Here is a 19,739-nt window from a genome sequence, read left to right on the forward strand (position 1 = left end):
TCAAAAAAGCTTTAGAAGAACATTTTTGTTGCTAAAATTCTTTACATTCTGTCCTGGAATTCTTCCTATTTTTTTCTTTACTCCCCACACCCTGTGGTTACAACACCTAAAAATTGTCACGAGATAGAATTTATTTGGTCTTCAGATAAGGGAAACTCCAACCCCTCTAAAGTGAAACAGACTTATATTTGCTGATTATTCCTTAAAACACAAAGTACCATGCATAAAATAAATAAGGTACAAGGATGTGTTGTACAGAACAGGGAATATGAGAGTATTTTACAATAAGTCTAAATGGAGTATATCTATAAAAATGTTGAATCACTATGTTGTATACCTAAAAGTAATATAATACTGTAAATCAACTATACTTTAAAAAATGAGTTGTTTATTCTACATGACAGATATGTGTACAGTGCTTATATTGAGCCAGGCATGTGCTAAAATTTAACTCATTTGATTATCCCAATGAATCTCTGAGGTAGATACTATTATTATTGCCATTCATAATGAGGTAATTGAAGCACAGAGAGATGGAGTAATTTGCCCTAGGTCACAGAGCTAGTGGAATGAATTTGACAATTTATTACGCGTCGGAACCAATGGGGTGTGCGTGAACAATGCAGATTCCTGAGACCTACTTACTCAGAACCATACCAAGGAAAGGTAAGACTACTCTTCCCATTTTTTCACATTGACCCAAAACCCTGATCTCTCCTCTGCAAGCTTTAGCCGTCTCAAATCTGGTCAAGAATACATTTCGTCGTCTTTGATTTTTGTAATAGAATGAGATTCTGCCACATGTGGATCTGATACTTCAATTACACTGACTTTGCTTTAATAAATAGTGCCAAATATACACTCTCAAACGTTCACGAGAGATCTTAGTCTTGACTGTCCCCCTAGCTCACTGCAAAAAAAATAGTGGAAACAGATATTTGAGACAGACTTAACCAAAGAACAGGCTTACCATTCCAGCTTTCAGCCATTTCCTTACTCTATCATGCAAACAAAATAAACCCACGGGCTTGGACTTTGTTAGTTTGCTTCTCTGTGGAAATGCTTTCAATCTCTCTCTTGATAAACAAGCTGCCATTCAATGCTGTCTTAACTGCAGTCTGGGTACTCCCCCCAATCCCGTGCTTGTGCAGAGGCTGTGTGTGAGGTCAGCAGCAGCCACCTGGAGACCACAAATGTGGAACCTGAGGAGGTGTTTTCCAGAGCCAGTCCAGCTCGGTTCAAAGACTGCTCTGCCTCTTCCTGCCCCCAGGGGCTTTCCAAATCCCCCTGTGCCACTCAGTGTTCTTATCTGTAAAATGGGATAATTATGGTACCCGCATCAGAGGGTAGCTGTGCAGAATGAGCGGGGTCAACCCATCAGGTGAGGAGAACAACACACACAATCCACATCCAATAATCCTCCTTCACCAGAGTCTGAGTTCCATGAAGAGCAAGTTCATTGTTTTGTTCATGAATCTATCTAGAGTGAACTGCAGCCACGAAATTAAAAGACGCTTGTTCCCTGGAAGAAAATCTGTGACAAAGCTGTGAAAGTGAAAGTCGCTCAGTCGTGTCTGACTCTTTGCGACTGCATGGACTACACAGTCCATGGAACTCTCCAGGCCAGAATACTGGAGTGGGCAGCCATCCCCTTCTCCAGGGGATCTTCCTGACCCAGGAACGGAATCAGAGTCTGCTGTACTGCAGGTGGATTCTTTACCAGGTGAGACACCAGGGAATCCTAGACAGTGTATTAAAAAGCAGAGACATCACTTTGCTGACAAAGGTCTGTATAGTCAGAGCTGTAGTTTTCCTAGTAGTCATGTACAAATGTGACAGCTGGACCATAAAGAAAGCTCAGCGCCGAAGAACTGATGCTTTTGAACTGTGGTGCTGGAGAAGACTCGAGAGCTCCTTGGACTGCAAGGAGTTCAAAGCAGTTAATCCTAAAGGGAATCAACCCTGAGTATTTACTGGAAGGGCTGATGCTAAAGCTGAAGCTCCAATACTTTGGCCACCTGATGTGAGAAGCTGACTCACTGGAAAAGACCCTGATGCTGGGAAAGACTGAAGGCAGGAGGAGAAGGGGGCAACAGAGGATGGGATGGTTGGCTGGCATCACCGACTTGATGGGCATCAGTGTGAGCAAACTCTGGGAGATAGTGAAGGACAGGGAAGCCTGGCGTGCTGCAGCTTATGGGGTCGCAGAGTCAAACACGACTTACTGACTGAAGAGTAACTATCTAACATGCCTAAAACACAGTAGGGACACAGACCTAAGTGGGATGAATAAACCCCTCCCAAGTCCACTAGGGCTTCAGGGCCTTTATGTGACCTTACTGTGAAGTCATCATTTTGACCTTACTGTGAAGTCATCATTTTGACCTTACTGTGAAGTCATCATTTTGACCTTACTGTGAAGTCATCATTCAGTGGCAATTACTCGTGCCACGGTCTGTTCTAAGCACTTTATAGACACTTTACACCATTTAATTCCTGTAACAATCCTGTGAGACAGTTACAATGCGTGTGCACCTTTTATGCAAGATGAAAGTGAGCGACAGAGATGTCGAGTACTTTGCCCAACCTCACAGAGCTGGCAAGCGCCAGAACTAGATCCCTTTAACCTGCGTTTGCCACTAATTATTTCTTCCTCCTTGAAACGCTCTTCCCATGTCTTCCCTGAAAACACCCTCTTTTAACCTGATTCCTCCTTCACTGGCTCCTTTCTTTCCTTTTAAAGAAAATGTACTGAAGTATGGCTGATTTACAATGTTGTGTTTAATTTCTGCTGTACAGCAAACTCGCTGTTACACTATATACTCTTTTTCATGTTCTTTGCCTTTGTGGTTTATCACAGGATATAGAATATAGTTCCCTGTGCTGTACAGGAGGACCTTGTTGATCATCACTGGTTCTTTTCTTTCTGTCATCTCTGCCGCAGAAATCACGCCCCCCAGAGTCTTGTCCACGGCCCCTGTCTCTACTCTCACCCTAACGTGCTGACCTGGGTGTTGGTGTCCTTCTCCCACGAACTCTGTGACTCCCAATCCATACAGATTTCCATCCCAGACATCCTTCCTAAGGCTCGAACTTCTGTGTCCACTTGCTCACCAGACCACACTCACATCCAGCATATGAAAAATAATAAATGGTTTGGTGTGAAGCTTTCTACTGTTTTCTCTAGTTTAATCAGTTCTATTTGGGCAAGAGGAAGGGAAGGCTTGTCACTCGTTTTGCGAAAATGAGACGATATAACGCACGTGTCTGTCTTCTCCCCTTTTCTTATTTAACACCACACGGGGATCTCTCCAGGCTGGTACACAGGCTCTCACTCACCCTTGCAGCTGCCTGATAGTCCAGGGGCTGGAGGTGCCACCGTCTTTCGCTGTGTTTCGGTGTATTCGGGTCGGAGGGCCTGCGGTTGTTTCCAGGTCTCTGCCACCTCACCGCGTGCTGCCATGAGCAACCTGGAGCATACGTGCCATTGTCCCCTGATGCTTTGTTTCTATGGGATTTTGTCCCCCAAATGGGAATTATTAACAGCAGCTACTTTGGAGCGTGATTTATAAAGAAATAAACACACGGAGAGGGCCATCCATGCAAAGAAGTTCGGGAGATGCTGATAAGGATATTTGACTATACGGTTACTTAGCAGGCTTTGGATGTGAAAAGATACATTTCCCAGCAACTAGCAAGCAGGTATCATTGAAGGAGAATTTGGTAGGAAAGGACAAAAGATGGGGCCTGGCACAGAGCAGCTAAGGATCACCCTTTCGAAGCCCATTTCCTGCTGCACTTGCCAGGCCCTCTTAGGCTGGCAGAGGAGCAGGGTTATTACTGGAGACTGAGTCCCTGATCTTGAGCTAATCAAACTGCAAGATGCTTCCAGCAAACTCCAGCTCTGAAAGATCTTTCCAAATGCATTATCTTCAAGCTGGTGACTTAAGTCATGAAAGTGTCTACTGAAGGCAGGGTGTGAGGAGTGAGAACTCACGAGTCCTTGGCTCCGCCAGCTTGTCCGCATGCTGGCCCTCCAAGCGAGCCTCCAGATCCCCACATATAAGATAAAGCCAATAATACGCACGCCGCCCACTTGGCAGCATTGTGGTGAGGAGCAAACGGAATTATGTAAATGAAAGTGCTTTGAGAGGGCTCTACATATATTAGCATTGTTAATCTGATTCAGATTCCTGAGTAGGCGGTATACTGTGTATGTGGCACCTTTCCTGTTCTTTGTATTGCCAGGAAAGAACATATTAGCACTTCAAAGAAGATTATTTTGTAGCAGTCACGAAGTGCCCTATGAAGGTTCAGGACAATAATATAGAAATAACAGACTAGGTATCAGCCCTTGAATCCATCATCAGACACTCTTCCACGGACTTCTGTAACAGTATTTACAAAGCTGCCTCAGTTTTGAAAGTTTTATACATAAATGAGAATAAAGAAACAGGATGAGTCCCACCTCCTCCCCTTAAGTTCTATTTTTAACTTCTGTACAGTATTAAATGTGACATCCTGGTGTTCTTCCCCTTTATGGCTCTTGCCTGTAAGCACGCACACGCTACAGGAATCCAGCCACACCTGGGGTGCTCCCTCCCAATCAGTGTTATTTTTACCGGGACTAGGGGTTTCCCTGCTGCCTCAGAAGGTAAAGACTGTCCGCTGCAATACGGGAGACCCAAGTTCGATCCCTGGGTTGGGAAGAGCCCCTGGAGAAGGGAACGGCTACTCACTCCAGTATTCTTGCCTGGAGAATCCCATGGACAGAGGAAGCTGGTGGGCTACATGGTTCATAGGATGGCAAAGAGTCAGAGTTGGACACGACTGAACAACTAACACTTTTCACATTACTGGGACTAAAATATTGAGAAAGCGGTACCTCTATAGGTAAGGACTCCAAACACACGATGGCTGGGTGTGTCTGTGGATGGAACTGCAGAAACTTCCTAACAGACGTGCGGGGTCATTCATCCGGAGATGTGGCACACTCCAGTATTCACCCTGGCAGCACAGAATGTGGGCGTAAGGAGCCCCAGGAACCTAGTGCCAGTTGAAGTTTGGCAGTTGCTTCCTTCCAGCTGTCCTTAAAGGCATTCTCTGCGGGGGTTGGAGAGTGGGTCATAGTTATGGCTCAGGACCGCTCTGTTTCGCTGTTTCTCTTTTGATTTTTCTCATTGGAAAATAGAGGAAATGGGATGTTTATCCAGCAGTGAAGGGTTTATGAAATTCTTCAGAGTTAGGTGCAAACCATCACAACTGTTCAATAGCTGGTAAAATCAGGGGGAAAAAAGGCATCGTGGGTGAGGCATACAGGTCAATTAAAAATTAATTATCACTAACACTTTACCTTTCAACTGGTTGTGGTGGTATCAGGGGCACAACCCAAGAGGAAGAAAGACAGGCATTCTTTGGAGTGACTTCGAGGCGCAGACTTCTTGGGGTCTTGGGAAATCATCATTTAGGGGCTTTGCTCATCATGCTCTTAAGTGTGTCTGTTGAAGAAACAGGAAAAAGAGAAAAAAAATGTTTGAGACTGAAGCTGCTTTTATTTAAAAATCTCTTTTCAGTCTAATTTCTTTTTTCAACAGAGAGAGTTTTGATGTTGATCATTTTATAGTACTTTAAGGATAACTGTATTAAATTTTAAAATGTGTAACAAGAAATATGGAAGTGCAATAAATACAAATATTCTCATCACTTCACCAAGATGTGAGGGCAAGTGTGACTGTTTATTTTTTTTCCCTCTTGGAAAAATTGAATTTACAAAATAAATTATTGGAGTAATTATACAAATTTTAGAAGAGAAATGATTTTCAGAGCATCCAGTGGATTTCATGAAAACAGCTAAATTTCTTAATATATTGATATCATAGTGCATATTATTCAATATACAGGAAATTGTATTTAGTCCCAAAGTCATCTATTACTGTAAGCAATATTGACTTCAGGGAGAGTGTACTGATTTCTGTATCAAAAAGTAAGACAGGTTGATGGGTGATAGAGGATGGACAGATTGACAGATCGGCAATTAAGCATATATAATGCTGTGTTAATGGCAAACTCTTAGAAAAAACTTATCTATTTCACAAAGCAAAATACTCCTATCTCACAAACAGAATTAAAGTCTGAATGACCTACTCTTAACTTTACAACTATAGAACACAATACGATATAAAAAGCAGCAGTTACTAAAGGAAGGAGGGGACTGCCCAGGTGTCGCAGTGGTAAAGAACCTGTCTGCCAATGCAGGAGACGCGGGTTCCACCCCTGGGTCGGGAAAGCGGGTTCTACCCCTGGGTCGGGAAGACCCCCTGGAGGACGGCATGGCAGCCCACTCCAGTATTCTCGCCTGGGAAATTCCATGGACAGAGGAGCCTGGCTGGCTACATCCACGGGGTTGCAAAGAGTCAGACATGACTGAACACACACACTCACACACACAAAGGAAGGAGGGATGTCCGTTATCTTACAGCTTTTTCATAAATCGGAGAAAGAAGTACTTCTTGAATGATCCAGAATACGTACGAATAGCCCAGAACATGAGTGGTACTTAAGCAGCTTAAATCCAGTGGGCACTCTGTATATCTTGTGGGCACTCTGTGTATCTTGACAAAGGCAACTTGAAAGATGCGGTGCGAGTACTGTAATTGTTCTAGTTTCTGGCATTACATAGTGGTCTTGAAAACCAACAGGATTGATTGTAAAAAAACGTGCCACACTAACGTAAAATGTTGACAGTAGAGGAAATTGAGTGCAGACACAAGCAGGCCCTCGGTACTATCTTCTGAATTTTTCTGTAAATATAAAATTGCTTTTAAAAAATAAAGTCTGCTAAAAAGGAACCAGAACAAAGAACAAAACTCATTTCTGTTTTATTCAGTCTCCTTGTTCTAGGGTGGTTCCCATAGTCTGTAAGATGTAAGTATTCAGAGGTAAAACAAATGTTTAAATTTTCCTGTAATATTTTCTTTTTGAAAATGCCATATTACTTTATTTGAATCAGGTCCAGATTTTACCCCAGACACCTATTTAGTATTTGATTTATTAGTACCTAACAAGACTAATACAATACAGATTTTTATTTCCTCTGTAAGGCAAAAACACATGGGAAATTTCTTGCTCCATATTATTCCTAAGTTTAAGCCATATCAGTTTTATTTACTTTTAAAATGTAAGATACTAGATTTAAAAAAATGTTTATTTTACTGAAGTATAGTTGATTTACAATGTTAACTTCTACTGTAAAGTGATTCAGCTGCGTGCGCGCACGCGCGCGCACACACACACACACACACACACACACACACACACTCTTTTTCATATTCTTTCCCACTGTGGTTTATCACGGGATATTGAATATAGTTCCTTGTGCAACTTTAGATTTAAGAGACAGATTTAATTTATATCTTACAATTAAGTATTTTCTAATGCTAAGAACTAATAAATACAGATCTTTGGAACTTTTATTACATATAGGATACAATAAAAAGATGTGCAGTTTCACAACGGCTGATAATGTGAAATTTTAACTTGAAGTGGCATTTTAAATATTTAAAAACTATTCACACTTACCACCCTAACTTTATTCTTTCAGCTGTTTTATACTTTAATATTAAAAAAGATTTTTTACCCCACTGAAGACTGTGACAAACGTATTCTAATTGCTGTAGTCTAAAAGACTGGTTATAAATACTGATGCTTAGCGCTCTTTCTCTGATTCCTTTGATGACATTTCCTGAGTTTGTTTTCCGTTACCCAGCTATCTTTCAGAGACTGGTATACGGATTTTTCTAATTCATATTCTACATACCTGGGATGGCATTTTTATTTTTTCATTTCTAAGGAAAACTGAATAGCACAAGCACTCTAAGTGATGTGCTGGTCTGTTATCTTATAAATGCTCAAGGCACCGCTTCTAATGTTGAAAAATAGAAAAATAAATTGACCTTGATGAAGTGTGTCTTCTTTTGTCTGTCCCCAGGAAAGTTTATTTCAGGTATTTCTACTGCTGAAATGATTAGCGGTAACAGCTTTTTCCCTCCATTTTACTTTACAGGGTCTCTTCATCTTCCTGATATATGGGGTGTACAACACGGAGGCAAGTCGGCTTGGAGGATCTCAAGGCTGACAGAGTGAAGGAGAGAAATGACAGGTTTCTTATCTTGATAACTGAGGAACAAAGTTGGCTTTTCATATGAGTGTCCTGCTGCCCTTCATGCTTGGACTAGCTTATATGCATCCCAGCTTACCATTAAACACTGCCACCCCGAGTAAAGGGACAGCCTCATTTCTCATAGGCATTGACTAATACTATACTCCTGCCTCAAGTTTGTGAATCTTCAGTCTTTCTTTTAACACTTAACTGTACTTGACAGTATCAAAGTTGCAGTTTATGTGGCAGAATACTTCAGTGTAGTTGCACGAGGTTACAAAAATACTAATATTTCTCTATTCAAAATACTTATTAAATACTGTCTCTAAGTTTTTGAGGGGCTTCCCTGATGGCTCAGCAGGTAAAAAAATCTGCCTGCAAGGCAGGAAACACAGGAGACATGAGTTTGATTCCTGGGTCAGGAAGATCCCCTGGAGGAGGAAATGGCAGCCCACTCCAGTATTCTTTCCTGGGAAATCCCATGGACGGCTACAGTCCAAAGAACTGTAAAGAGTTGGATGTGACTGAGCGATTGAGCACGAGCTTTTGAGCTCAGAGAGGCCCGTTTATTGTTGTTTAGTTGCTCAGCTCAGTTCAGTTCAGTCGATCAGTCGTGTCTGACTCTTTTCGACCCTATGAACTGCAGCACGCCAGGCCTCCCTGTCCATCACCAACTCCCAGAGTTCACCCAAACTCATGTCCAAAGAGTCGGTGATGCCATCCAGCCATCTCATCCTCTGTCATCCCCTTCTCCTCCTGCCCCCAATCCCTCCCAGCATCAGAGTCTTTTCCAGTGAGTCAACTCTTCACATGAGGTGGCCCAAGTACTGGAGTTTCAGCTTTAGCATCATTCCTTCCAAAGAAATCCCAGGGCTGATCTCCTTCAGAATGGACCAGGTGGATCTCCTTGCAGTCCAAGGGACTCTCAAGAGTCTTCTCCAACACCACAGTTCAAAAGCATCAATTCTTCGGCGCTCAGCTTTCTTCACAGTCCAACTTTCACATTCATACATGACCACTGGAAAAACCATAACCTTGACTAGATGGACCTTTTTTGGCAAAGTAATGTGTCTAATGCTTTGCGACCCCCTAGGCCTGGCGTGCTGCAGTCCATGGGATTGAAGAGTCGGACATGACTGAGCGAATGATCTGAACTGAATTGCTGCATGCTAGGCTTCCCCATCCTTCACTATCTCTTTGAGTACACTCAAACTCAGGTCCATTGATTCAGTGATGCCACCCAAACATCTCATCCTCTGTCGTCCCCTTCTCTTCCTGCCTTCAATCTTTCCCAGCATCAGGGTTTCTTCTAAGGAGTCAGTTCTTCGAATCAGGTGGCCAAACTATTGGAGCTTCAGCTTCAGCATCAGTCCTTCCAAAGAATATTCAGGGTTGATTTCCTTTAGGATTGACTGGTTTGATCTCCTTGCTGTCCAAGGGACTCTCTAGAGTCTTCTCCAACACCACAGTTCAAAAGCATCAATTCTTCGGTGCTCAGCTTTCTTTATGGTCCAACTCTCACATCCATACATGACTACTGGAAAAACCATAGCTTTGACCATATGGACCTTTGTTGGCAAAGTGTTGTCTCTGCTCTTTTGCTGTCTGCTGCTGCTGCTAAGTCACTTCAGTTGTGTCCGACCCTGTGTGACCCCAGAGACGGCAGCCTGCCAGGCTCCGCGGTCCCTGGGATTCTCCAGGCAAGAACACTGGAGTGGGTTGCCATTTCCTTCTCCAATGCATGAAAGTGAAAAGTGAAAGAGAAGGCGCTCAGTCGTGTAAGACTCCTAGTGATCCCATGGACTGCAGCCTACCAGGCTCCGAGGTCCATGGGATTTTCCAGGCAACAGTACTGGAGTGGGTTGCCACTGCCTTCTCCTAATTTTCCTTCCAAGTAGTAAGCAACTTTTAATTTCATGGCTGCAGTCACTGTCTGCATCGATTTTGAAGCCCAAGAAAATAAAATCTGTCACTGTTTCCACTTTTCCCCTTCTATTTGCCTTGAAGTAATGGGACCGGATGCCATAAGGATAAAATAATAATTTTTAAGTTTCCAGTTGGGAAATTTCAATGAGACGTCATTTCTTATTTAACCATGAGAAGTTATTTGGCTAGAAATACCAGCAATGGACTAGTAATTTCAATGGACTAGTGAAGCAATGGACTTGTAATTTCATTATTAAAATGTGCCATGCAAAGAAATTATTGTCATAAGGCTGGTTTTTATCTGAAAAAAAAAAAAAAAGTCTGGGATTTACATACAGTCTTGGTTAGGAAAGTTGCTGTCTTAAGTTTCTACGTGCTTAACATGAAAGTGGGTGCCTTCCTTGTGTGTACATTAAGCAATGAATATATATTTGTTCGATTTTTGTTGATCTGTGATTTCATGATTTTGCTTTGTGACTTTCTCTTAAGAAAACAAATTATAGTGATTTTGCCCGCGTTTCTCCGTATCCTATAGAAGGGAGAGTGGATCGGAGGAGGGCTCTCAGAGGGGCCTGGCGGTCCATTTTTCGTAAATAACACAGACCGCCAGGCAGCAACACAACAGGGCCGGCAGACTCATTAGACAGACTGCGAAGGTATGCGGGCATTTAAAAAACATCTGATGATGAAGTATGTGTGTGGGCGTGCTTTACAGGGTTGCCGCACCTGGATTACACGCGGTCTCCTCTTCCCGTAGCCTTCAGGTAGGTTGGCAGTAAGACAATGTTTGTTTGTTTTTTTTTCCTTTTTTCAACTGTACCTCTCTCCGCTGCGGTTTCAAAGCGGGCCCCTCCCACAAATGCAGAGGATCCGCGCCCATTATTAAAGAGTGTGCCAGCCCAGGAGAGGCGCCATAAGCGCCCCGTCTCAAACCCCGAGCACTGGACGCCCCCTGCAAAGCGGGCAGAAGCCACGGCGCCCGAGCTTCCCCCGGGTCCGTGCCGGGATTCGGGTGCGACAGCCGGCCCGCAAGCCGCAAAGACAGGAGAGGCCGACCCCTCCGCGCGCAGCTTCGCGTCCCTCAGGCCTTCCGCCGCCGCCGCGCAGCCGCACAGCCCGCAGCCCGCCCGGCGCGCGCGTCCCCACCAATCGCACCGGGCCGCCCCAGGCCTCCCCTCCCGGGGGGCTCCCTCCGCCCAACCGCCCGCGTGATTGACAGACGGCCGGGCGGAAGCCGCCGCGCAGGCGCGTTGGCCGGCGCCGCGGCCCTCGGGCCGGGTCGCCGAGCTCCCGGCAGGCTCCGCGCCGCGGCTGCGCAGTGCCGCGCAGGCTTTTAATTCCATTGTGGAGAGGACGGCGTTATTTTTATTAACCGGAGGCGGCGGCGGCGGCGGCGGGACCCGTAAGTGCGGGGCGCGGGCGCGGGCGGCGGGCGGCGGCGGCGGCGGCGGGCGGCGCGGGCGCGGGCCGGGGCGCGGTGGCGGCGGCGGCGGGCGGGGGGGCGCCGCGGCCGGCGGCCGGCCCACTCCTCTCTCCTCTCCTCAGCCAGGCCTGCTCCGGGGCATGAAAGTCGGCAGCGCGTTCCTGAGCGGCGGCGGCGGCGGCGCGGGCAGCGGCGGGCGGGCGGAGATGGAGCCTAGCTTCCCGCCGGGCATGGTGATGTTCAACCACCGGCTGCCCCCGGTCGCCAGCTTCGCGCGGCCGGCGGGCGCGGCCGCCCCTCCCCCGCAGTGCGTGCTGGCCGCCGCCCCGGCCGCGGCCCCGGCCGCCGAGCCCCCCCCGGCGCCCGCCCCGGACGTGACTTTCAAGAAGGAGCCGGCGGCGCCCGGCGCGGCCTTCCCGGCGCAGAGGACCCCCTGGGGCTTCCTGCAGTCGCTGGTCAGCATCAAGCAGGAGAAGCCGGCCGACCCCGACGAGCCGCCGGGCGCCCCCCACCCCCACTACGGGGGGCTGTTCGCGGGGGCCGACGAGCGGGCGCCGGGGCTGGGCGGCGGGGACGGGGGCGGCGCGGGCGTCATCCAGGACCTGAGCGCCCTGCACCCGCCGCCGCCCGCCCCGCACCAGCACCCGCACCCGCGCGACGTGCTGCTCGGCCGGACTGACGACCCCCGCGGCCCCGAGGAGCCCAAGCCGGACGCGAGCGTCAAGAAGGCCAAGAGGCCAAAGCCAGAATCTCAGGGAATCAAAGCCAAGAGGAAGCCGGGCGCCTCTTCCAAGCCGCCGCCGGCGGGGGACGGGGAGGGCTCCGTGCTGTCCCCGAGCCAGAAGCCCCACGTCTGCGACCACTGCAGCGCGGCGTTCCGCAGCTCCTACCACCTGCGCCGGCACGTCCTCATCCACACGGGCGAGCGGCCCTTCCAGTGCGGCCAGTGCAGCATGGGCTTCATCCAGAAGTACCTGCTGCAGCGGCACGAGAAGATCCACAGCCGCGAGAAGCCCTTCGGCTGCGACCAGTGCAGCATGAAGTTCATCCAGAAGTACCACATGGAGAGGCACAAGCGCACGCACAGCGGAGAAAAGCCATACAGATGCGACACTTGCCAGCAGTACTTCTCCAGGACTGACCGGCTGCTGAAGCACAGGCGCACGTGCGGGGAGGCCCTGGGCAAGGGGGCGCCCAGCGCGGAACCTGGGTCCTCCGGCAGCCACAGCGGCGTGGGTAACCTGGCTGTGTTGTCTCAGGGAAATACCAGTTCTTCGAGGAGAAAAGCGAAGTCCAAGAGCCTCGCGGTTGAGAGCAAGGAGCCCAAGGCGGGGAAAGCGAATGAATCCCACCTGTCCACCAGTATAAACACGCAGAGTTACTCCGTAGAAATGCCTGCCGTGCCTTCCAGTGGAGGCATCGTTGGCCCTGACATAGACGAGCTCCAGAAGAGGGTGCCAAAACTGATCTTCAAGAAAGGAAGCAGGAAGAGCACCGATAAAAACTACCTGAATTTTGTGTCACCGTTACCAGACCTGGTTGGGCAGAAGTCCTTGTCCGGGAAACCCAGCGGCTCCCTTGGCATCGTGTCAAACAGTAGCGTGGAGACCATTAGTCTCCTCCAGAGTACAGGTGGCAAACAAGGTCAGATAAGCAGTAACTACGATGATGCCATGCAGTTCTCAAAGAAAAGAAGATACCTGCCAACCGCCAGCAGCAACAGTGCCTTTTCTGTGAGCGTGGGGCACATGGTGTCCCCGCAGTCCGTCATTCAGTCCGCGGGCGTCGGTGTTCTGGACAGTGAGGCCCCGTTGTCCCTTATTGACTCCTCCGCCCTGAACGCGGAGATTAAGTCTTGTCATGACAAGTCAGGAATTCCTGACGAGGTTTTACAGAGTATTTTGGATCAGTACTCCAACAAGTCGGAGAGCCAGAAGGAGGACCCCTTCAGCATAGCAGAGCCACGAGTGGATCTGCACGCCTCAGGAGAACACTCGGAACTGGTTCAAGAGGAAAATTTGAGCCCTGGCACCCAAACTCCTTCAAATGACAAGGCGAGCATGTTGCAAGAATACTCCAAATACCTCCAACAGGCTTTTGAAAAATCCACGAATGCAGGTTTTACTCTGGGACACGGTTTCCAGTTTGTCAGCCTGTCTTCACCTCTCCACAACCACACTTTATTCCCAGAAAAACAGATATACACTACGTCTCCTTTGGAGTGTGGTTTCGGCCAGTCTGTTACCTCAGTGTTGCCATCTTCATTGCCAAAGCCTCCTTTTGGGATGTTGTTTGGGTCTCAGCCAGGTCTTTATTTATCCGCTTTGGATGCCACACATCAGCAGTTGACACCTTCCCAGGAGCTGGACGACCTGATAGATTCTCAGAAGAATTTAGAGGCGTCGTCAGCCTTCCAGTCTTCATCTCAGAAACTGACTAGCCAGAAGGAGCAGCAGAAAAACCTAGAGTCCTCAACAAGCTTTCAGATTCCACCTCAGGAGTTAGCTAGCCAGATAGATCCTCAGAAAGACGTAGAGCCTAGAACAACGTACCAGATCGAGAACTTCGCACAAGCGTTTGGTTCTCAGTTCAAGTCGGGCAGCAGGGTGCCAATGACCTTTATCACTAACTCTAATGGAGAAGTGGACCATAGAGCAAGGACTTCAGTGTCAGATTTCTCAGGGTATACAAACATGATGTCTGATGTTAGTGAGCCATGTAGTACCAGAGTAAAGACCCCCACCAGCCAGAGTTACAGGTAAGGTCCCAGGAGTGACCAGGCTGGAGGTCTTCTAATGTAATTTTGTTTTATTTTGAGAACACTGCCATTGGAATGTTTCTACACGATCCTATTAAGAATAATGTAATGCCCTTTCAATGCAACTTTTCATATTTAGTTTATTTTGTTAGCGTGATTTTAGCTCTGTTTGTATTATGATTTTTAATCAAAATCAATAGATTAAAATAGTTTGACATTCGAAGTGACAATGTTTAGCAATCAAATTTACATGTATAGATTGTCAGGGAATAGCCCAAAAGTTTTAAATGCAAAAAAAAAAAAATCATACAAAAAAACAAAACAAAACAAAAAACCACAAAAAAAAAACTTTGTTGCTAGGATTAAGGTTATTCTAATTGCTTTACTCTCAGGAAAGTGTAATAACGCATGGGAATTCTGTACGTTATCACTGTAATGGAATATCCAATTTACAGATAGTATGATAATACATTTCATCACATAAGTAAGGGATCGAAAACATTTCAGATTGCTCTATCTGGGCTGATGTGATACACGTTTCATCATTTAAGGGATCGAAAACATTTCAATTTGCTGTCTCCATCTGGGCTGATCCAAAATTCTGAGATGTTGGCTACCTATATTTTGTTGCAGCTTTTAAATGTACTCTGATCTTCCAAACCACATTCATTCCAGCCTGGTAGAACAAATATTCTTGGATCTTTGATCAAAGCCTGGAATGATAGCTTTAATAAGAGAAGGAAAAGAAAAAGCACCCTCTCCTTATCCCAGTCACAGTAAGAAGACTGTGACTCCATCCAGAGCTGATGGGCACAGTGTTAAAACCCACGTGGTTGGTTGGTTCCAGTATTAGAACCCAAGTTGGAATTACATAATTCTTTGAGGTTTGGGGTGTGTGGTATTTATACATGGCCTAAAAACATTGTTCTCTGTCTCTGTTATTACATGTCACCCACACTCTGGGGGAGTTTGTTATTTTGGTTCTTAACCTGTCCTCTCTTAAGAGTTCTAGGCCTTCCTGGTTCCCTCTGCTCCCTGTCTGAACAGTTTTAATTCTAGAATGATTCACATTCCAATGCATGATTCGTCGTGCATTTCCTATGCCTATGGCATCCAAACACCAAACGATAGGTCAAACATCCCCCTCCCCCTTTTTAAAAAACAGCCCACACAGATGTCCATGTATAATAAAGCCCCACAAACTCGGAGCTGTGGATATTAATAAGGTGGTAATTCCAGCTGGTGACAGAGCCAGTGTGAGGGTTAAAGTATCTCCTTTAGTAAGTAATGACATCAGCACCTCTTTGTGAAATTGCAGCCTGTGTAATGTACATGTTAAAAGGGTGCGTTAGTCAGTATTGTAGAAGGGTCCTGTAAAGTCATCCAAACTTGCTTTGAACGCTAATTGCCATTTGAGGCCACTGGTAGACAGTGGCTCTGCTCTAAACCACTTTTTAGCAATTGTATTTTTTTCCTGATTATATTTTTAATGTACTTTGATGTTTATGCTGATGAGTTTTTTATGTACTTTTCGTGATGTTTCAGTCTTATGTACTCTTCTGACGTCAGAAAAGTACCACTGGCTGTTTGCAGTCTTATTGTGTAATGAGCCTAACACAGGCTTCCATGTATAATAAAGTAATTAATATTGTGCAAGTGTAAAACACTTCTGTTATGAAAGCAGTGTTTGGAAAATGAGAAATTATTTAAAATGGTTACAAAATAGTTAATTTCCTATCCCCACTTTCCTCTTTTAAAGGTCTGCTTTACCAGCGAAAGTGTCACTTATTTGTCATTGCAAGATTCTTAGAAAACGTGTTTAATCCTCTTAAATACACTCAGCACTAAAAGTCTGTGTTATCTTGGTGAGTGCTGTCAGTCCTGTTGGGCGCAGAGTACAAGCTGCAGTCAGGATGGAGAGGACCTTTCCCACTGTATCTCTTGAGCTGTATGATTTTTTTCTCCAGTGTTTTGTTTTATACAGGTTTTGAATTCCTTTAACTTTTATTGTGTGTACTGAATACTGCATATGTACTATTCTGATTGTTTGCTCTAGTTTACTACCAATAAAAGACCTGTTAATCACAAAATCGAAGAAAGGAGATATCACTTAATATCCAGCCACATTTTTCAGGTTTTTATTTTAAATACATTTCATAAAATACTTACGGCAGTAATACAACCTGCAGTTTAGGGACTGGGATTTTATGTCTGTGTTTTTAACTTGAGTGTTTTATGTTTCTAGGTTTTATTTTACTTGAAAATTGGTTGAATATTTTCTTCAAATTGAGGCGTATGCAACAATAGAAACTTAATAGTATGGAAGTTAGAACATGGAAATGCGGTTAGCCATCCCAAATATTATTCCAGAGAGATTACTTATTGAGGTTTCATTTTAAATCAGATTCCAGTATCTCTGGGTTCTAGGTGCATCCTTTTTAACCCCAGAAGATTGTAATGAAAGAACAGTATGATACGAAGGTGGCCCTGAGCATTTTTAGTAGGGAAGAAAACATTTTTAAATCATAGTTTAACAGTGTTTCAAGAAGTTGTGAGTATAGATATTAGAGGGAGAGAGCCAAGACATGTAAATACTGAGGATGCAGAAAAGGTTTGAAAGTTAGTATGTATGTTAAGTTTTAAAGATAAAGGGGAAGAATTGTATGTGTGTGTAAAATCTGTGAGAAAAATTATGCTTTGAAATTTAGAGGGTAGAATAGGTGTTTGAGGCTTTGCTTTTTTCGTATATCATACTATGTAGACACATGATACATTCATGTTAAGCGTAAACGTGGATTTCTCTGTAGAGAGGCTGTCTACTCATGGAGCCATTTAATTAGGGAAAGTAAATTTGTTTTCTCTTTGCCAAGATTATTCCCTAGATTTGGTCGTTTTCTTGAACAAGAGCACTAAGTGAAATCTCACTGATGCTGCGTTAAAATCCAACTCATGATGTCTTCTGCACCGGTGACTTATTTCTCTGTTCTAGATTAACCGTAACATTAATTAACCTTAGCATTAATTTTGTTCATCTACTGACCCTCCCCCCTTTTTATCCTTTGCATGGAATGTCTGTATCTGAATATGATAATTTTAAAGTTAAGATTTTACTTCTCACATATTAGGGTATGAAGTAGGGAAATATGCTTTGAATTTGGACTTCGCTGCTGTGAATTCAAGATAAGGTCTACCATAATTTGGCAGTTGCCTGTTGGTGATTTGTAAGGTAATCTTATTCAATAATGAAAACAAAAAAAATGTGGGGGAAAAATCTGTACAAGTTTTTTTTAAAATTGCAGTTTACAAATATTTCTACCTCAGATAGTTTTTCTGTATTACACTCATCAGACGAGAGAGGCATAACTTTTGGTTCACCTCTGGTGTCTGGTTTTGTAGTCATTTGTCATTAGTAGCATTCAAGCCTGAACTGCGTGAGTTTGAGCAGTCCAGCCTCCTGAGGCCACACAGTTCTTAGCTTCCGAATTCCTAAGTTCTTGCTGAACTGGAGAATTTCCCTCAGAAAAGAATTGACTGCTGGACTAAAGAGCTCCATTTTTAGTGAGCTGCGCCTGAAGACTGCCGTTTCACAGTGCCACGGTCTCTGTGTGCTCTGAGACGCGACGACAGGAGCTCGTCTCTGGGATGTGACGCGAGGCTCCTCCGTCAGCGCTCTGCTGCCAGCCTCGCGTTGTCGCGGGAGGCGGCGTGGCTCTGGCCCACGGATGTTGGCCGTCTGGTGTTCACGAGGACAGTTCTGAGGGGCTCCTCCAGCCTGCTGTGCCTTCTAAGTGCGATAGACGGTTTCTGATAGATTTTGAGCAACGGTGGTGTTTCAGTTTCCACTTGTTATTTCTCTACCTCCTTAATAATTTATTCCTTAAAATGCACATTAGCATGAAGACAGCATCTGGGAATTCTTATGTCCTTAACCCTTGATCAAAAAAAAAAGATCTACAAAAGCCCCCAAATTCTCTGAGATTATATGGTTTTAAAGGAGATCGTTACCGTAAAGAGGGCATGCATTTTTCAGATTATTTCTGCTTTGTTTTTACCTCTCTTCCTTTTTCAAAAAGTATTGACTGTGTGAGTGTAACATAAGCAGATTCTATTTGAATTCTTTGTGAACCTTTGGGAAGAGTTGCATTGCATTTCTAGGGTCATGGACTCTGGGCAGCTCATTATGGAGTGGATGTCTCCCCGCCCCCTGCATTAGCAGAAGTATATTTGCACGTGAAAATTTACAAGCCCATCACATAGGCTCACAAGAACTCCCCCCACCAAAACCTGGTAATGGTGAAAAAAATTCAGGTTAAGGGTCCGTCCTTTAGAAGGCTGTTTAAACATTGAACTTTTGTTGTATAAATAACATAGGCAATACTTAAAAAGCATGGAACAGTGGTTTTCAGTATTAAAATTTCTTTTATCTGTTAGCATTTATGGAATACATTCAGGTTACATAAAGCTATAGAGTTTTATGGTAAGCTGGTCAAATAATGAATAGAATTGATAATTCTTTGCAGTTTCTCATCTGATAATAAGTACTGTCGAGATGCTAGGCTAGACAATAGTTCAGTCTTTTCCATCAACAAAGAAATGTGTTAACAGTGCATAATAACTACAGTCAACTACTGTGGTTCTTCACTTGCACGGAAGTAGCTTCCTGCATAAGTGTATTGGCCAGAATGAAAGCCCACAGCCTATTTGTCTGGAAGGAATAATTGTGAGTTTTTAATAACACGAAGCCTGTACCTCAGGTAGCCTGAGTGACTAGCTGGGTTGAAATACACTGTGCAAGATAAAAGCCTTGTAAATAAAGCATGTTTTGTGTTGAAATACGTATCTTCTTGGGAAATGTAGATGAATAGCCACAGAAAAATGTAATGATTTGGACCTTACACTCCACAGGGGAAAATGTGCTGCCTGTTTCGGAGAAGTGGGGAGAGGTGGTGTGTTCAGGGAGAGAGGTAGGGATCTCTTAGAATGGAGGCCAGAGGGAACAGGATTTGAAGGGGAAGTAGGGACTGTAAAACAGCCCAGTACTGTTGGGGGTCCTGGAGGGTAAGTGATCAGAGGGTAAAGGAGCTCTGTGATGGGAAAACAGTTCTTTTGTGATTTTTCAGTTTAGGCTTCCTTGGGTACTTTGGTATGAACTGTAGTTCATTGTGGAGCAATTAATAAATAACAGACAACCATGGTGAACTTGTGTTTACATTCCCAACTAGGAAAAAGATGGCTAATCTTTGTGTTTATATATTGTTATCTTTGCTTTAGTAACTCAAAGTCACATAGCTTCCATTGGTTGGTGAGAATTTTAAGTGACTTTCTCATCAAAACGATTAGAGTCAAAATTACTGTTACATGTGATGAAGTGAATATGCACAGAATTTAGGGATTAAGACAAAAGCTCTTGAGTTGCCCTTCCCAACCCACAAAAGAAAGAAAAAATGACAAGTACAGTATATAAAGGCGTACTT

At 44.9% G+C, this 19,739-nt stretch overlaps 2 protein-coding genes across 3 annotated transcripts in view; one reads left to right on the forward strand and one right to left on the reverse strand.

Moving 5' to 3' along the window:
• LOC138991227 (uncharacterized) overlaps positions 1-11,486 on the reverse strand; it is a 30,809-nt gene extending 19,323 nt beyond the window's left edge. Inside the window, exons 1-3 of the mRNA XM_070384668.1 lie at positions 6,477-11,486; positions 5,354-5,498; positions 4,886-5,103 (exon numbers count right to left, since the gene is read on the reverse strand). Coding sequence (XP_070240769.1) covers positions 10,816-11,427 — 612 coding nt within the window. The 5' untranslated portion in view covers positions 11,428-11,486 and the 3' untranslated portion in view covers positions 4,886-5,103; positions 5,354-5,498; positions 6,477-10,815. The remainder of the gene's footprint in view (positions 1-4,885; positions 5,104-5,353; positions 5,499-6,476) is intronic.
• Positions 11,369-16,355, forward strand: ZNF281 (zinc finger protein 281). Of its 2 annotated transcripts, none has more exons than XM_070384667.1 (2): positions 11,369-11,486; positions 11,634-16,355. In XM_070384667.1, exon 2 carries the CDS (start codon positions 11,648-11,650, stop codon positions 14,267-14,269), a length of 2,622 nt encoding a protein of 873 aa, XP_070240768.1. In that variant the 5' UTR covers positions 11,369-11,486; positions 11,634-11,647; the 3' UTR covers positions 14,270-16,355. The 2 variants fall into 2 exon arrangements, with proteins under 2 accessions (XP_070240768.1, XP_070240767.1); XM_070384666.1 differs by having other exon boundaries at positions 11,378-11,486; positions 11,630-16,355.
• Positions 16,356-19,739: the final 3,384 nt, after the last annotated feature.

This window comes from Bos mutus, chromosome 16, assembly GCF_027580195.1.
Source record: "Bos mutus isolate GX-2022 chromosome 16, NWIPB_WYAK_1.1, whole genome shotgun sequence".
In the NCBI taxonomy this organism is placed as follows: domain Eukaryota; kingdom Metazoa; phylum Chordata; class Mammalia; order Artiodactyla; family Bovidae; genus Bos; species Bos mutus.